Source organism: Octopus bimaculoides, chromosome 1 (assembly GCF_001194135.2).
Source record: "Octopus bimaculoides isolate UCB-OBI-ISO-001 chromosome 1, ASM119413v2, whole genome shotgun sequence".
NCBI classification, from domain to species: domain Eukaryota; kingdom Metazoa; phylum Mollusca; class Cephalopoda; order Octopoda; family Octopodidae; genus Octopus; species Octopus bimaculoides.
The window spans coordinates 109,379,130-109,395,260 of NC_068981.1; the positions used below are offsets into that span (position 1 = coordinate 109,379,130).

General features: G+C 34.7%; 1 protein-coding gene across 2 annotated transcripts in view; it reads right to left on the bottom strand.

Moving 5' to 3' along the window:
- Nucleotides 1-876: 876 nt before the first annotated feature.
- The window catches only part of LOC106868481 (uncharacterized), a 71,490-nt gene continuing 56,235 nt past the window's right edge, over nt 877-16,131 (bottom strand). Inside the window, exons 15-18 of one of the 2 annotated variants that reach the window (XM_014913767.2) lie at nt 11,426-11,618; nt 9,709-10,877; nt 5,102-5,160; nt 877-4,443 (exon numbers count right to left, since the gene is read on the bottom strand). In XM_014913767.2, the coding sequence (XP_014769253.1) occupies nt 3,889-4,443; nt 5,102-5,160; nt 9,709-10,877; nt 11,426-11,618 (1,976 nt within the window). In that variant the 3' untranslated portion in view covers nt 877-3,888. The remainder of the gene's footprint in view (nt 4,444-5,101; nt 5,161-9,708; nt 10,878-11,425; nt 11,619-16,131) is intronic. The other variant, XM_014913768.2, reaches the window with a different exon arrangement.

Here is a 16,131-nt window from a genome sequence, read left to right on the forward strand (position 1 = left end):
CATCTTTGGATGTATGCATATGACAACACAGCCATTGACTCACTCACACTGTCTCTTACAAACACGCACGCGCATACACACATGTCTTTGTAAATATGTTTGTATACATTTATGTATGTGTGTGTTTGTAAGAGACAGAGTGTGAGTGAGAGAGAGAGGTTTGTTATGTATACGTACATGCATAAATATACATACATCTTTGGATGTATGCATATGACAACACAGCCATTGACTCACTCACACTGTCTCTTACAAACACGCACGCGCATACACACATGTCTTTGTAAATATGTTTGTATACATTTATGTATGTGTGTGTTTGTAAGAGACAGAGTGTGAGTGAGTCAAGGGGTGTGTGTGTGCGTGTGAGACAGAGTGAGAGAGCGGTGTGTATGTAGTATTTACTCTCTCTCTCTCTCTCTCTCATACACACTCACACACAAAATAGAGAGTGAAGCTTGTTGCCGTTGTTACGTCAATACCGGAAGTTGACATTGAGGAACTTTTTTAAAGAAGTGAATCTTAAATATAAAGCAATATTATTTATTTTTAATTAAAAAAATCAAATGAAGAGCCTAACATTTATCCGAGGTCAAATTATTCATGCATCACAAGTATGGAAGCATTTGGTGAAGTCGATTTCACGTGAAAAGTGATTACACACACATCTCTGTTTTATATATAGTATAGATATATATACATACATACACACATTCTTTCTTCCAACACACATTAAAAAGTAAGAAATCCATTTTTTTAGTATAATTGCTTCTGTCTAATAATATATTCTTCTAGTTATTCATTCTAAAAAGAACTTGGAGTCTCACAAGCTATAAAAGAAATGAAGACAATAGAAAGAAAAACAAAAAGGATGAATTTTTCATACTATACTTATTTATTATGTGTCTTGAAAGTATGAAGAAAATTTTTGGAGTATCAGTTAATGAAAATATTCTAGTTGATAAGAACAGATTTCTTGATTAAAATCTTAAGCAGAAACAAATAATTAGTAATGTAAGAATTTGAGAAATTTGAACAAAAATTAGTGTTCTAAGTCCATAAATTCTTAAAAAAATTTTTTTCATTTTACAGAGAAAATACATGGAAAATATTACAAGTGAATATTCAAATGAAATGAGTTTGTAAATGAATATTGGTACATCTTATTTACAACTACTTTCACACACTACTTAAATCATTACAATCAAGTGGATAAACCCCTTGAAATGATCAACCAAGGTTTGCCCTAATTAGTGGTTTTCTCAGATTCCCAGTGGGTGTGGGGTCTTTTTTTTTTGTATTCAATGTACACTTATCAACTGGACAAAAGTATATTATTCATTTATATCATAGGAGGGACCCGCCCCCCACTGCAAATGTATAGAATTAAAGATAGGGTAATTTTTTGAAGCAGATTTCACTACACCCAAAGATTTTATATATTTATTTTAATATATTAGATATTTGAAATACATTCTGTCATAAAAGAAATATGCCATCTGATTCATTTAAAAACATCCAATCAAATGTTGGTTATTAGAACCAATTTTTTCAGGTTACATCATCTATAATTTAACTGAAGGAAATTCAAATATATATCACTCTTTTCTTCCAGTTGACTAAATAAAATACATTGGAGCAGCATTAACTATAAATATTCAGGAGAAATTTGCTCCAAAAAAGTAGAAAAAGTGAGAAATTTATAAACACTGTAAAAACAGACTTAATATAATAACTATATATCAGAAATTTTAAAAAAGGAACTTAAAACAAACTTATTCTTTATACTTATTAGCTGGGTTAAATATTTTCCTTCAATTTTTTTAAAACTGAATCTTTTTAGAAATTATAGATGTTAGTTCGAAAAATAGAAAAAACTGATGCAACCAACATTTTGTTACAAACAGCAAAATTTGCTCCCTTAAAGTAGAAAAAGTGAGAAATTTATAAACACTGTAAAAACAGAATTCTCCAGCTCTGTAATTACCACAAATTTCTATAATAGAACTTATGTTAAGTATATCTATACATGTAACTGAAGAATTGCTAGCCCCATTTACACCCTAAGAAACTCATATCTAACACTACCCCATATACTAATTGCCTCTCCAAAATAATGAAATAGAAGCACCTCATTCTCACACCAACCATCTCATTAAAGGAATGAGATACAAAGAGAAATAAACAGAGATACTTTCTGGCTGATGTCCCGTTTTCCAACAATATTGTATGGCTGGTCTCAATATTCAATGAGAACTTCTACATGGTTGCTCAACACACTGAAAACAGCCAAATCTTCTTCAAATCATGCCCTACCATTTTATATAAAGGATATATTGGATAACAAAATTCATAGATAAATAATCAAAACTAGATCATTAATCATCAATTAGGACTGGCCATAGTTTGTTAGCTTGTAGAGTTGAATTCATATCCTCTCCTGGCTTTCAACTTGGACCAGGATGGTCTTTATATGGTTGATTTACATTAGTTTTTTAGCAGGCAGACACTATATACACCACCTGAAGACAAATCATTCAGTGTTGTCCAACAATTCAATGCTTTATGAAATATCCATATCCATATTATTACAGTTGTTTTTGAAATTTGGATAAGAGTGAAAAAAATTACTAGCATAGATATTTTTATGGCTGAACAGGTTTTGCAATTTTCAACAGGTGGAATAGGATAAGCTGTGTAATATGCCTTTGCCCTAAATTCATGACATAACTGGTATGAACCAAACATACTTTTGGCCATTCAGCCAGTTTCACAAAAAAAACAATTTAGTTATATATTCTGAAACTTATATCAATTTTCTTCACTAAAGTACTCTTATGTGAATACAAAAAAAAAAAAAAAAAAAATTTCTTCTAGATAATCCACTGAGATGATATTTTCAAGTAAAATATACCTCAAAAAATTTCATCTACAGAATTTAACAATTTCACTCCCAACATACCCCTAAAAATAATGTAAGAGGCAGTAATAAATTTTCTTGGCATTTATACAAAGATACATGGGTTACCATATTTATACTGATTGATACTTCTGAAAAGGAAGATAGAGAATCTCTCAACTAACATAGCACTTAAACAAAAATTAAAACTATGCTTATATTTTGGATAATATTAGAGATGGCTTCTTTTTCATTAACAAATGTGTTTGCAAATAGCTCTCAGTTTTATTACACACAGAATGTTAATTATCCAGTCGTTGATAACTTCACATTCAATTTCCTCTCAAAATATTATTCATTATCTAAATAATTATATATTCAGTTATCCATGAGATAACTCTAGACCAAAAAGTATTTCAAAGTAGAAAGAAATTACTTCTTTAAAAAGAAGAATGTTAAGTTTCTGGAGAAAATAATTTAGAAAGCTTTTAGAAAGAATTAGTGAAATCTTATACCAATAAAAGTCTTAAGGTGGGTAAACTTATGAGAAGGTTTTTAAGAAATAAAATAGCAAAAGGGAAAGTATTTGATGAAAATAGAAAAATAAATATATTTTCATTAGAAAATAGAATTATGTTCTAGTAATTAATTTTTTTGACAAAAGTATAAATTTTCCAGTTATTAGTTCAGAACTAAGGGGGGGAGAAAAATTTTTAAAACAGTTTGCTGAGATTCGATGTAGTAGATTTTACATAGTCATATGTTTCTCTGTGGTTACTGCCAAACTTCTTCCATATATGTATGTTGTTTGTGTAAAATGTAAATGAAAGTTGGCTTTAAATTGCAGAAAATGAAATGAAGTCCAATAAATGTGAAAGATAGGATTAGTACACTAAGCTATCTCTACCAGTAGAGAAGAAAATTCATTCATGTGGCAGTGTCTATCACATAACAGAAGAAGTCTGGATTGAAAATGTTTTCTCTAAAGATCAAGTGCAAGGTTTAAACCGACTCATATAAAAGTCACAGTCTTGACAGTAAACTTGTCCTTGTTGAACTCCTTTCTTTTGACACAAATTGCAAAAAGGACCATTAGTTAGTTCAGTGGGGTCTTCACTACTAGAACTGCTGTCATCATCCCAATCATATTTTTCATTGGTGCTCTTTTCCTTCTGATTTATGTTTGCATCATGGCTTGTGTACATCTTATTGTTTGGAGCAATCATTGCAATATTATCAGCAAATGTCACAGATTTACGTGGTCTAGAGCCTTGTTGAAACTGGTGCTTGCTGAGTGCTGGTTTTGGTTTCATTGTACTTGATTCTGACTTGCTTCTAACCCTAAAAGACCTTCGCTGAGTAAGGTTACCATTGCCATCTACAGAATCTGAAATTTTGTTAGTGACATCATATTCAAACTTTGAAGCCAAATCCTTGACACTAGGTCTGACAAAATCTTCATCATCACTGGCACATAACCTCTCTGAGATCAAATTCTGAGAATTAGCCAAATGAACGAAAGTTTCACTATTACTTTCAGAAACCTAGAAAAATAGAGGAAATAAAAGCTTTCTTTAAAATTAATGTAAAGTAAATAATTTACAAGTATACAACTCAGCAAAACTTAAAAGTTTGAAGACTATAAAAAGTATTTTACAAATTCACAACAATGAAAGAAGACTGACATATTAAGCTTCCTTTGATATGCTCTGTAAATAGAAATCTCAATATACTATTTAATAACATTACAGTGAAAAATTATGAAGTGTTTTTGTCAATACAGAATACTATGGCAAGATATGTTGTAATGTTCCATCTTTATCAAACAACAAGCTGACCCAGACAAGATTTGAAAAAAAACCCCAAAAAACTTCAATGTGATCTACTAAATTATGTATTTATGTAGCTATTTCAGCTTGAATTAATATATTATTGGGACTTCTGAAAACTGCATTCATATACTGTATTTTCAGACTATCAGATTCCTCTAAGTAGTATTAAAAGGAAGATGAGCCCAAAACTGTAAAGCTGTATGTGGTGACCAGTAAGCCAACAATATAAAACCTCAATTGGCAGCTTTTATACTTTGTTTGGATATCTAGCCATAAAAATACCTAAATCACTGCTTCCATCTCACCTATGGAGAATTAAAAAACATTACAAGAAATCCAAACAACAATATCTAAATTGCTATGAACTAACCTTTAATGCAGTATTTTTAGTAGCTGTATCAGCAGTGCCATTTGTAATTGAAGAGCCATCTGAAAAGGAGGGAGAAAAATATTGTATTAATTTCTTTTATTACATTAAAAGTTAAAAAGTTTTTTGGTGTATTTCTGATGACAGAAACAACTTACCCAGTGCTTGGAGACTTAAGGGTATCTCTAATAAAATCCAGTATATAAGCTATGATATTGAAACTGAGTCCTCAGTGCAATTTCTTTGAATATTTGAAATTGTTTCATTTTGCTTGTTGAATGCAAGTAGGAGGGGAGGGAGGGGGTGTTTGTTTATGTTTAATATGCTAGATTAAGCAGAGAACTGGATTTGAATGGCAGCTAAATCCTCCCTTACCACACAATTAGTAGAAGTTCAGTATGTATGGACATTATTACTTATACAGTGTAGTCAACACCAACTCAAGATTTGGTTAAAGTTGCTATGATGATATAAATGATCAATATGACCAAATATACATAGAATACAAGAATAATGCTCTAACATATATTAAGCAGTATTTAAGAATACACTTAATTCAAATCTTTGGACAGCTTTTAAAGGGGCAACACATTAGCTAAACATCAACCAAGTTTTTATCTCTAAAAATAATTTAAAGTAAAAGAAATAAAGATGCATTTTATCTGCAAGATCTGGTACATTTAGGTACCCAATAATATTTGTATAAAATTCTAAGTGTGAAAAATTAGTTTTAAAATATTAATTTTCACTGTATTTTAGTAAAACCATTATCACTGTAACTATAAATCAACACTTTTTTTTTACTAAAAGCAAAAATCTTAATTTCTTTAATAGCAAATTGGTAAAAATAGAGAGTGTAGTCTAAGTAATTTAATGTCTTTAGTATCATCTCTAAATGTTCTGAGTTCAAACACCACCATCTGAACTAACTACTTTTCAATCAAAAATCCCAAACCACTAACAAAAATGCATTTTTGCCAACATAAAAAAAGACTAATGATATCTACATTTTAAAGAAAATTCAATGTTTTTCAATTGCAAATCTCTGTAACTCCCCAGTGATTGCTACCTAAGGGTTCCACTTGTAAACAATGGGACTAAAATAGAAACAAAATACACCTATAACAGTTCACATCATCATTTAACGTCCGTTGTCCATGCTGGTATGGGTTGGATGGTCTGATCAGGGCTAGCAATCTGGAAGGTTGCACCAGATTCCAGTCTGATTTGGCATGGTTTCTACAGTTAGATGCCCTTCCTCATGCCAACCACTCCTAGGGTGTAATGGGTGCTTTTACATGCCACCAGCATGGGTGCCATTTGCATCACACCAGTATCTCCCACAGCTGCAATTTTACTTGGCTTGATGGGTCTTCTCAAGCATGATATAATGCCAAAGGTTTCGGTCACTCACCATTACTTCCGTGAAGCCCAACACTTAAAAGGAGCTTTTCACATGCCACTGGCATCGGTCACTTTGTTTCCATGAGACCCAACACTTGATAGGTGCTTTTTATGTGCTACCAGCTTGACGGGTCTTCTCAAGCACAGCATATTGCCAAAGGTCTCAGTCCCTCTTCATTGCCTCTGTGAGGCCTAAAGTTCAAAGATCATACTTCACCACCTCATCCCGTGTATTCCAGGGTCTATCTCTACCACAGGTTCCTCCACAGTTAGAGATCGGCACTTCTTTACGCAGCTGTCCTCGTCCATATGCATCACATGACCATACCAGTGCAGTCATCTCTCTTGCACACCACATCTGATGCCTAACTTTTCTCTCAAGATTCTTACACTCTGCCGAACATGCACATCCAGTGAAACATACTGGCTTCATTTCTTTCAAGCCTACGCATGTCCTCAGCTGTCACAGCCCATGTTTCAAGCCGTGTAGCATAGTTGTTTGCACACAAGCAACATACAATCTGCCTTTCACTCTGAGGGAGAGGCCCTTTGTTGCCAGCAAAGGTAGGAGCTCTTTGAACTTTGCCCAGCCTATTCTTCTCACAGCTACGCTCTCTGAGCATCCACCTCCACTACTAACTTGATCAACTAGGTAACAGAACCTATCTACTTCCTCTAGCTTACCCCACTGGCAGATGATAGAGTTTATTTTCTGTACATTTTCCTCTTCATATATTTACATTATCAGAGTTGAGAAGAGTTACCTCAACAACAACTACCAGTAATAGTATTATACCTAATAGAAATAACATTATGCAAATCAATAGATTAACAAATACCATATTCAAAAGGATAATCTTTCAGCAAACCAAGCCGAAAGACTGTCTTTGATACCCTGTTATGACTTGTTCACTTTACTTAGAAAGCTCATGTTCTTGGGAAGTTACAAACATCATAAACACTTCCTTCATGCACTTTAACAATTCTAATATCACTTTGACACATTTGATTACAACAAAACAAAAACAAAACATTTGGTTATTTATAAGATTTTCATATACAAACCAATCAAAAAAGTACAGAATCATCTCTATTCCTACTGAACATTATGATTTTAGTTGATATTATTTGTAAATCTTGAAGAGTACAGGTAGTTTTACACCTGTAAAACAATGATTGTTGCAGTGGTGCAGTAACTACTGTTATGGTAGTTTAACAGTTTTGAAAAGTTTGGTTATGGACTAGCAATACCGAAACTGCATACTAATTACAATCATCATTGTACTTACATCTACTTTTTCCAAGTTGGCAAGGGCTGTATGATACTTTTTGAGGCAGTATTCTATAGCAGGACAACCCTTGTTTTTCACACAAGGCACTTTAATCAACATCAGTTCATAATGAATTGCAGCAGGGTATTTTATAGATGGGAGATGTGTCTTCCATTGAAGTAGTGTCAAGAGATGTGGATACAAACACATAGACATGACTGGTAGCCAAACAGTTATCTACCAATTTCATTCACAAGGCTATATACAGTAGAAGATATTGCCCAAGATGTCTTTAATGTACAATATCAATCACACATAAACAGTGTGTGTGTGCTTTTATTTATACACCAAATTTGCTGCAGGTTATTAGCTGGGATAGCTTGCTACACAATGATGAGTGTTAAAGAACGTCATAGACCAAGCAAGACAACCCACTTCAGATTGAATCTGAGAGTGGTAGATACCAATATGTCATCTTTATTATAGCTTACCAATACCACGTGGCAAGTTGTCTCATCTGGTCTATGACATTCGGGTGTTCTTTTAACACTCAGTATTGTGTAGGAAGCTATCCTAGATGCTATCCTGCATAAATGCATATAAACAAAATGTACATATGCTATGTATATGTGATCGATAATCTTTACATTACTAGAGCTGCTTTTAATTAATAATTCAATATATTTATCAATTATCCAGAGCATACATATAAAAATGAATAGGCTGTATTCCTTAAGTACAGAGAAAGTAAATTGTCTGAAGTGTGTCCTTTCTTTAGGTTACTGACTAAAGGTAGAAATTGTAAATATGAGAAGTGAAATAATTTAACTAGAAGTCAAATTTGTACTGCACACTCAATTTGCTGAGAATAGGAACTTACTCTACAAACTTTATAATGTTTACCATATTTTCAAAAAAGCTGTCAACATTTTCTTCTCTAGAAATAAAAATTGTATCACAACCTGACACACAACTTGATCCCTCCTCTGTCTTCTAGTAACAGTGCTTATTCCTTTCGCTATTACACTAGCCATCTTTTTCTAATTGTTATAGATATGCACAACAATTTATTTTACAAATGAACTGTAATAGTGTGTTTAACCAATACAAAATATAGTTTTAATGAAATATTTTTTAAAATTCCAATAAATAAAAAAGTGCAAAAGCAAATTTAGTGGTTTTGTTAATGAATAACTATGTATTAGCATAAATTGTTTATTAGTTTCAATGAATTAGTATAAGAATTAGTATAATATAAAAATAATAACAGATATTAAATAAATTACAACTAGCAATAAAATATGAAGAGAAATTTAGTCAGAATAGAAAATTATGAAAGGTGCATGATGAGAAATATTTAAGAATCCCTAGGAGACTTAATTCATATTGAGACAAATGAAAGAAGTAAAAATTTCCATGCAGTAACAAAAACTGATGAATTTCTATATGAAAGATGGTAATTGATGGTAATAGTAGTGATGATGACCACTGTGGTGGTGGTGGTGCTGCTGCTGCTGCAGGAGATAGCTACAATGATGTCAGTGGTGATGAAGATAAATAAATAATATACTAAGTAAGAAAAAAAAAAAACCAAATGCACTAGTCATAGATTGTAATTTATATTTGTACTGTTCACTCTGTCTTTGGGTCAGCTACAATCCAGCAGATCTACTGATCAAAAGGCATTCCAATTCCAGTCAAGGAATCCCAATCTTTGGTTCAAATACAGTGCATCTAAAACTATATTATCTCAGGCATCTTTGTAAAAAAAAAAATCTATATATGTATGGTATATACATGTGAATGTACAGGTCATGTGTCTGAGATTATTATTTTCTATTTATTTTGCTGTTTTAGCACAGATGAAGAAAAAAACCCCCAGAAAATGAAAGGTTAAGAAGCAGAGGATTATAGTTAGTAACAAGCATTATATACCTGACTTATGAAAGCATGCAGTTTGGAAGCAAGCATCTGCCAGAGGTCTGTTATGTCTCACAGTTGAGAAGATTTGGATTCTCTCATTCTTTTTACCTTCTATTGTTCTACTTTGGAAAGGAAGTACAAAGCTATTTTCACTATAGTTTGGTTTTGTTTGTGCAGTATTAGTTTTGAAAACAGCGATAGCACTAGGAGGCTGGCACGTAGATGGTACCACACTGGGTGTGGTCTGAGCTGTTGCTAAGCTACTTTTTACAAAATGAGAAACTGTTAAACAAGAAGAAAACCCACTTGTATTTGATACCACATTTGTCCTTGTTCCAACATTAGTTTCACTACTTTCTTGACCCATCACTGATTTAAAAGATTCCACAGAATGGTTAAAATGTGAAGACTGTGGTGTTGTTGATTGCTCAGGTTTGACATGGCTTTCATCAGTATTTCTGTACATGGTCCCTGAACCATGTTGGTATGTTCTTGTCTCACACTGAGTAATAGTTGGAGTATCTTGTCTGTAAGGTCTGTTCATAGCAGGAGAATTATTTTGTCTTCTAGAGTGGAGTGTAGAAATAGTAGTTACTGCTGAATCACATGATATAAGGCTGTTAGCTGAAGAATCAACGGAATCTGATCGACTGTGAGGTTGTGAAATTGTACTTGAAGGTCGTGTTTTGTTTAAGTTACTGCAAGAATTACTCATGTTACTGTTTATTTGAGAATTTGGAGAAAAGGCCTTGCAGCCAGTGCTCATGTAAGAAGACATAGAATTATTTTCTTTGTTCAGTTGTTTCTGTCGATTTAAGAACATTTGGTAGACTTCAGCTTCCTGGTTTAACACTTTAGACACAATTTGTCTTGGTTTGTTCTTTGGTAATGTACCATATACATTTGCATTACTCCAGCTATCTACAGTTTCAGGTAGTTCTTTTCCAACTTCTCTGCTAGCTACTGAAGACATTTTATATTGTAGCTTAGAACTGTTTTGGTTAGAATCAGAAAAATGTTTCTCTAAACACTTGTCATTGTTAACTGATGCAACATGCTTTTGTTGTTGATAGTTAGGACATGAAATTGAACTAATTGATGTGTTCAAGTTATCTTTCTTATTACTACAAGAGGAGGAAGAAGAGCTTCCATTTGATGGCAAATGACCAGCCATGCTATTCCTGGTACAATAAAAAAGGAGAAATTAATAAATCAAATAGGCAAGACAAAGGCAGATAAGAAGTAAAAAAATGGGAGGGAAAATTTAGAACATGAAAAGAATATTTCATCAAGAAATCAAGATTACATGCTTTTCAAAAATTTTGCATGCATTTAGCTCATACAGAACAAATTATATTTAAATTTATATAATGCCTCAGAATAACATTCATCAGATATATATTACACAATTTTTTCATTATACAATGCAAGCACAGGAATATCAAATTTCATTCAAGTCCTGACATGTATCTATTTAATTAGCTCACAATAATAATTAATCAATAGTTCATACAAAGCAAATCAATATTTCCTAAGAAGTTTTAGCTTTGAATTTTGATGACAAATCATTGATTAATGAATTTTAAATGATCAAATTTTCTAACTACTTGTTAATAAAAACTATTTCCTAGATGTTCTAATTGCTGTTGACTTTAATCAAAGATAGAAAATTTTAGTCAAAATTTTGGAAACTTAAGATGGGAAAGAAAAGAACATTGTAAATTCTTGCCTAATTTTCTCCGCTTGCATGCTTTCATCAAGTGATGGCCCTACAGAACAATGAGCAGCTGCCTGTTGCTGCTTGGTGCTATACTTGTTGTATAGAGATCGCCTCTTCAACACACAACAGTGCAGTTTGTTTTGCATAAATACCACTGATTGATGAGGAATATTTACCAACTCCAAAATCTGCTTGCAATAACCTGTGACAAAAAGAACATAAAAATTATTGTTTTCATCTTCTACCTTTGATAATCTCAGAATATTTTGGTGAAACTAAAATACATTTAAAAATGTTGCTTTCTAATGAGTAATCTTATGTTTTAAGAAATGAGGAACTGTAAACAAAATATGTAACATACAAGACTTACAGATATAATTATTTCTATTTTATATTCAGCTGTTGAGATGGACAAGAGAGCATTTCTAACTGTCAATATCACATAAGACCTCTTTTGAAGAAGAACACTGAGCTTTTAGTTGTCTTGCTAATGTCTACAATGTCTACATCTCTTACTGATATATAATGTTGAAATATATATGTAATGAAAATCACTTTGAAATCTTGGTTTTGGGTTCAGTCTCAGTGCTCCATGTTTAGCAAATATCTTTTACTATAGCGCTGGACTGACCAATGCCTTCTGAGTAAATATGGAAGATTAAAATTGTGCCAAAGGTTATCTCTTACTGTTTGACAACTTGTGTCCCTTGGTGTATATCCTTAGCAGTTTAATAAAAATAGACAAAGAATAAGTACCAGACTTAAAGTAGTGGGTTTGATCTGGTTAACTAAACACTTCAAGACTACACCAACATGGCCACAGTCCAATGACTATACCAGTTAAAGGCTAAAAGAATGAGACAGGCACAATTTCCTTTTACCAAATTCCACTGACAAGATATCTGTCAACCCTACTCTGTAGTAGCAGGTACACTTGCCCAAGGTGCTGCTCAGAGGGATCAAACTTGAATCCAATTGGTTGCAAAATGAACTTCTTAACCATAAAAACATGCCTGTACTGATGCCATCTGATATCAGTTCTATTTCTATTCGAGTTACAGAGCTGATCAAATGGTAGAATATCAATAAAAATGAAACATTAAGTTTGGTGTTAATGATTATTGATAATTTTCTTTTGTTAGACTGACTGCCAACATTAATGGTGTGATGAGTTACCATCTGCATTTTATAAAGAAAGCTATCTATTTCATTAGTAAAACAAAATTCATTTACTAATACATTTTGTAAATACTTCAGTCTTTGACACAAACCTCCTGTACTACATTTTAAAATTCATTGGTATTATCTGACAATACTGTATATTTCATATTTATTTTCCAGTTGTTTCATCACTAATATGCCTTTCATCTTCTTGCAAATCAATGAATATAACTCGTTTCCACTCACTTTGCACTTTGGGAGATCACTCTGATACTTCATCATGACTATGTTTCTCTCTCTTTCCAGTTCCATCCTGGATACTCCCACCCTTTCTTCTATAACGTGAGTAGCCATGTAGCTTCTCTACAGCCTCTTCTCTCATCTCCTACCATATACCTCTCTCTACTATCGGCCCACTCAGCCAAAGGGAGTTTTAGTCTTACAAATTGCATGGTGACCTCACTAGCGCTCGGGCCATGAAAAAAGCGCCCAGGACACACTGTAAAGTGATTGGCATTAGGACTGACATCAAAGCAAAGAAACCATGATGAAACAGACACTGAAGCACAATGCAGTCCCAGACTATTTATCAAACAACTGTTTGACTAGTCTGTCTTGAATGGAATGACTCTGGCATACTGGAAACACCATTCATCGTATTTTGTGATGGTCTTCAAGCTAACTGCAACCTCAAGCAACTTGATATCAGAAATAACCAGGTCACCCACCATGGAACCAAACAGCTGGCAGAAGCATTATCAACAAACAAGACCCTTCAAGTCATTGGTAAGTAATTATCGTTAACATTTAAGTAATTTAATTATTATTTGAATAACTATAATCATCATTTAAATAATGTTAGTATTCAATTCAGCAATCATAGATATCATTTGTGTAATTATAATTATCATCAAGTAGTTATGATGGGGTTTATCTCCTATGTAATGTAGTGATTATGTAGCGCATAAAATGATGGTGCAGTGTTTGCAGGTTGAAGGCTATTGTAAGTTTATGAGTTCTGCTAAATGTGATGCTGCTGTCCCCCATCCCAGGGTCTCAAGGGCCCACACCTCCCACACCCTCAGAGGTGGCACACTGAAAGGTAGGTCTGGTGAGATTGTTGTTATGCTTGAACGGAGACATGTAGATTCGTGCTGCATCCAAGAAGTAAGGTGGAGAAGTTCTGCTAGGTTCCTCACAGGCAAAGAACATAGGTATAAGATTTTCTGGGCAGGGAACACTGACAGGGTCGAGGGTGTGGGTATATTTCTTGCAGAGAAATGGGTTGATAAGGTAATCGGGGTAGTCAGAGTCTGTGATAGAATACTTAAGATTAGATTAGTGTTACAACATGGGTTGGCAACCATTATCTTGGCTTATGCCCCTCAGCCAGGGCTACCTGATGAACAGAAAGATCGATTTTATGACACCCTCTTGCAGACTACCTCGTTGACAAATGATAGGGACCTTCTCTTTGTGGCTTGCAACTTCAGTGGGCATGTTGGACAACATGCAAAGGGTTTTCATGGCATACATGGAGGCTATGGTTTTGATTCCCCCATTGAGGAGGGGACCAGGCTGCTGGAGTTCTACGGTGTAAATGATCTTATGGTTTGTAATACTAACTTCAGGAAACCTGCCAGTCATCTATTCACCTACCGATCTACTGGACACAGTAGTCAAATTGACTACATCCTTGCCAGGAAACAGGAAAGATGGCTACTTATAAATGCCAAAACTTTCCCAGGTGAAGAATGCACCCTACAACATAGATTAGTAGCTAGCAACTTCAAGATCAGGGCTAAATGGATGCCCAGAAGATGATCAGCATGGAAAAGAAGGGTCTGGAAGCTTAAGGGTCTTGCTAATGGACAGAAATTTAGAGACGTATTACTCGAAACTTTTGACAAAATAGAGGAGGATATGGCATCACATGATGTGAAAGACAACTGGAGGTTCCTACTCTAATAGTCACTATCAGAATTATCAGAACTAGAGGAGACATTTCAAGTGTGGAAGCAAGGTCTAGAATCGAAGGGCCTTAGAGTCAATCTAGCAAAAACCAAAGTCTTAAAAAGTAGGAAGGCAAACAAATCACAAATCCCTTCAGGTAGATGGCCCTGCTCAATCTGTAGAAAAGGCGGAGGTAGAAACTCCATATGATGTACCCAGTGTAAGCTATGGACATATAAGAGGTTATCAATATCAAAGGAAGGCTAACTGGAAAGATAGTTTTTGTATGTGGCAAATGCTCAGGGGCAATAAACACTGAAAATGTGTAGAAAACAGCTTGTCACATGCTAGGGGAAAAAACTAGAAGTAGTTGATAGATTCTGTTACCTAGGTGACCAAGTCAGTAGCTGGGGTGGATGATCTGAGAGTGTAGCTGCTAGAATAAGAATAGTCTGATCAAAGTTCAGAGAGCTCCTGACAAAGGGCCTCTCGCTCAGAGTAAATGGCAGACTGCATGATGCATGTGTACAAACAGCCATGCTACATAGCAGTGAAACATGGGCTGTGACTGCTGAGGACATGCATAAGCTTGCAAGGAATAAAGCTAGTATGCTCTGTTGGGTGTGTAATGTCAGTGTGCATACACGAAAGAGTGTAAGCACCCTGAGTGAAAAGTTGGACATAAGAAGCATCAGAGTCAGTGTGCAAGAGAGACGACTGTGCTGTATGGTCATATGTTGCGCATGGATGAGGATAGCTGTGTGAAAAAGTGTCACACCCTAGCAGAAGGAACCTGTGGAAGAGGTAGACCAAGGAAAACCTGGGATGAAGTGACGAAGCACAACCTTTGAGCGTTGGGCCTCATGGAGGCGATGACAAGTGACCGAGACCTTTGGAGATATGCGGTGCTTGAGAAGACCTGGCAAGCCAAGTGAGACCATAACCGTGGTCAGTGCAGCATAACCAGCCCATTTAAGAATACTCCTCAATCATTGGGCAATAAACCGCGCTTGTGAAGACCTGTTAAGTCAAGTGAAATCATTGTCATGGCTGATGACAATGTCACCTGATTGGCACTCATGCCAGTGGCACATAAAAAGCACCATTCGAGTGTGGTCGATGCCAGTGCCACCTGATTGGTCCTGTGCTGGTGGCACATAAAAAGCCTGACTGGCTGCCATGCCGGTGGTGTGTAAAAAGCACCATTCAAGTGTGGTCAAAGCCAGTACCACCTGATTGGCCCTCGTGCCAGTGACACATAAAAAGCACCCACTACATTCTCAGAGTGGTTGGCATTAGGAAGAGCATCCTGTAGAAACTCTGCCAGATCAGATTGGAGCCTGGTGCAGCCATCTGGCTTGCCAACCCTCAGTCAAACCATCCAACACATGCCAGCATGGAAAGCAGACGTTAAACAATGATGATGACAATGATGTCCAACCCTTGCGTGCATGGAACATGGATGATGACAATGATGAAGATTCATTCAACTGACTACACCCCTTCCCTGTCAAATATCACCCTCATTTCTTTTCTCCTAGATTCTTGAATTTGGCATGTTCTCTTTAGAGCAAATTCATTCATTCTATCTTTACTTTCAC